Here is a 3,217-nt window from a genome sequence, read left to right on the forward strand (position 1 = left end):
ACCCTCCCCAGTAGCTGGAACTACAGGTGCCTGCCACCACACTCGGCTAATTTTTGGTATTTTTAGTAGAGACGGGGTTTCACCGTGTTAGCCAGAATGGTCTGGATCTCCTAACCTCGTGATCCGCCTGCCTTGGCCTCCCAAAGTGCTGGGATTACAGGCGTGAGCCACCGTGCCGGCCAGGGATTAAAGATTTTAAGATAATTTGGAAGGTTGGGGAAGGCCAGTGAATGAAGAGTGTTGATTGGTTGGGAGGGAGATGAAATCACAGGGAGTTGAAGCTGTCCTCTTGCACTGAGTCGGTTCCTGGGTTGCGGGGGAGGGGGCACAAGATCACATAGCCAGTTTATCCATCTGGTGGTGCCAGCTGATCCATCAAGTGTAGGGTCTGCAACATGTCTCAAGCACCGATCTTAGGTGCAGTTTAGGGAGGGTCAGAATCTTGTGGCCTCCAGCTGTAATTTCTAAATTACAAAATTTCTAATCTTTGGCTAATTTGTTAGTCCTACAAAGGCAGTCCAGTCCCCAGGCAAGAAGGAAGTTTGTTTTGCAAAAAGGCTGTCATCATCTTTGTTTTAAAACTTCAAACTGTAAACTAAGTTCCTCCCAAAGTTAGTTCAGCCTATACCAGGAATGAACAAGGACAGCTTGGAGGTTAGAAACAACATGGATTTGGGTAGGTCAGATTGCTTTCAGTGTCTCAGTTACAATTTTGCAATGGTGATTTCACTGTGACAATCTTGAGGGACTTCCCACAGAACCCTCAGTTATTGAAGCCCAAAGCCTCAGAAATGGCGAGGAAGAAGGGGAGGGGTGTTAAACTCCACACGGTCTTAGCCGACCTCCGACGCTTTTCCTAGAATGTCTCATCTCTATGGTCGACGGCGTTCAGATTCCGGGGCAGACTGAGTTGTTCTTCCGGGGTGAGTGCCTCTTCCAGGGCGAGCGGTGTGGTGCACGCATTGCTGTGTTCTAACTCCTTCAGGGACTGAGTTGTCTCACTGTCTGCTGCTATGAGCTTCCTCAAAAGTTTCCCGCCGCCTGGGCCGGCGGAGGGGCTCCTGCGGCAACAACCAGAGACCCAGGCTGTGCTGAACGGGAAGGGCCTCGGCACTGGTACCCTTTACATCGCTGAGAGGTAGGGTTCCCGGTCCCCAGCGCCGGCCTCCTGCGTGCCACCCTCCTCCTTGCTGGAGCAGGCGGTGCGAAGGAGCCGGGCAAGGGGCGGCCTGGAGGGCTGCTGGGAGCGGGGGCGCGTGTCCGGGACGCCTCAGGGATACCTGTACCGGCTGGAAGGCTCCATTTTTGTAGCACTCCTCCGGAGTCTTCCATTCTCTATTTTCTCGGGCCGGAATTTCCCCTCATGGATTGTACTTTTTTTTTTTTTCTTTTTTTCCTCTTTCTTTTTCTCTCTTTCTTTTTTTTTTTTAACTCGCCTTTTACTGGAGGTCTGGCGCGTGCGTTGCCCTTAACGCACGGTCTCGTTTTAAGAGTCTGAAGGGTGCCTGTCTTTCCGGATGAACAGATGCAGGAGGTGTTCCCCTCTGCAGGATACGTAGTAGTTTCAGAGCCGAGTGTGGAGGACTTTGAAAGTTTGGTTACACAATATAGATTTTTTCTGTAGGAATAGTAAGGAGAGGAACATCCTTAACTCGACACAGACAGGGGTCATATGCAGAGGTACCAGACTCCCGTTTTGGGGTCCTGGAAGAAATTGCCCTTTTATTTGGCCACCTGGAGCACTTTGGTATTTTCACAGTCAGATAGATCTACCTTAAATATTGTGGTTGTAGAACTGAGGTCCCTGTTTCCTTGACATTTAGTTCTCTTTATTTTGAAGCCTGTAATGACACATTTAATCTTTCCTGCCCTTCAGATATGTGTTGCTTCCCCTTTTGCTCCATTACTTGTCGACAGCCAGAGAAAATTCTCTAAGAACTCATGTGATTACTTTGGAACCACCTGTAAAATCCAGGATAATCTCCCTATGTTGCTGTCCACTGATAATCTTAATTAGGTTTGTGAAGTCCCTTTTGCTGTGTAATATAACATATTCACACGCATGACACCAGAAACTGAAGGTTGTGGGGGCCAAAATTTTGCCTACCACAGAATCCACAGCACAAAAACTATAAAGAACTGTTGCTTCAAAGGGAAATTTAGACATTGAACAAGGCTTAGGCTTCAGGCCAGTCACTGAGATAGGACATATGGGTGGTAGGAAAAGCAAGATTGAGGTAAGAGGCAGATAATGAGTTTGGTCAGGACATGTGTGGAGTAATTGTACATACGAGTGTGTGTTGGACCGGGCACGGTGGCTCGCACCTGTAATCCCAGCACTTTGGGAAGCTGAGGCAGGCGGATCGCCCCAGAAGTTCGAGATTAGCCTGGGTAACATGGCGAAACCCAGTCTCTACAAAAAATACAAAAGTTAGCCAGGCATGGTGGCGGCCTGTAGTCCTAGCTACTCAGGAAACTGAGATGGGAGGATCACCTGAGTCCAGAAGGTCGAGGCTGCGGTGAGCCGTGATTGTGCCCCTGCACTCCAGCCTGAGTGACAGAGTGAGACCTTGTCTCAAAAAAAAAAAAAGAAAAAAGAGTGTGTGTCTTGGGAAAGTGGTATTAAAGATAGATGTTTGGAAGTCGTTGAAGTATTAGTGTATACTCATGGAAATGGATTAGCTATCTCAGAAGAGAAGAGGACCAAGTGTAGAACCCTAGGGATACACCTGTGGGTGGGTCATGGAAGAAGAGACTTGAGAAAGGAGGAAGGAGCAGTCAAAACAAAATGTGAAGAGCGTATATTGAGTATTGACAAGGAAATCTTTGATATTTGGGGAAAGCAGTTTCTTTGAAGTGGTGGAAGATGGAGCACAGATATATTCCTAGTTCCCAGGCATTCCTTTTTTATTCATGACATTGCTGTATGTTGACACTTCTTTCAATATTATAACTCCTTTTGAGGGACAGTCCTGTATTGGTTTTTGCATTTTGAAAAATTTCAAACCTACGGTCCAGTGCGGTGGCTCACGCCTGTAATACCAGCACTTTGGGAGGCCGAGGCGGGCAGATCACCTGAGGACAGGAGTTCAAGACCAGCCTGGCCAACATGGTGAAACCTCATCTCTACTAAAATACAAAAATTAGCCGGGTGTGGTGACAGGCATCTGTAATCTCAGCTACTTGGGAGGCTGAGACAGGAGAATTGCTTGAACCC

The 3,217-nt window shown here is 47.9% G+C and overlaps 1 protein-coding gene across 4 annotated transcripts in view; it reads left to right on the top strand.

Moving 5' to 3' along the window:
- Positions 1 to 919: 919 nt before the first annotated feature.
- The window catches only part of CLNS1A (chloride channel, nucleotide-sensitive, 1A), a 30,259-nt gene continuing 27,961 nt past the window's right edge, over positions 920 to 3,217 (top strand). For 3 of the 4 annotated variants that reach the window (XR_001001461.1, XM_011938933.1, XM_011938931.1), the window contains exon 1: positions 920 to 1,138. Coding sequence is in view for 3 of the 4 variants with exons in the window: in XM_011938933.1 (XP_011794323.1) it covers positions 1,014 to 1,138 (125 nt within the window). In the remaining variant the exon portion in view is untranslated. The remainder of the gene's footprint in view (positions 1,139 to 3,217) is intronic. The other variant, XM_011938934.1, reaches the window with a different exon arrangement.

Source organism: Colobus angolensis, unplaced genomic scaffold, assembly GCF_000951035.1.
Source record: "Colobus angolensis palliatus isolate OR3802 unplaced genomic scaffold, Cang.pa_1.0 Scaffold179, whole genome shotgun sequence".
Classification (NCBI taxonomy): Eukaryota; Metazoa; Chordata; class Mammalia; order Primates; family Cercopithecidae; genus Colobus; species Colobus angolensis.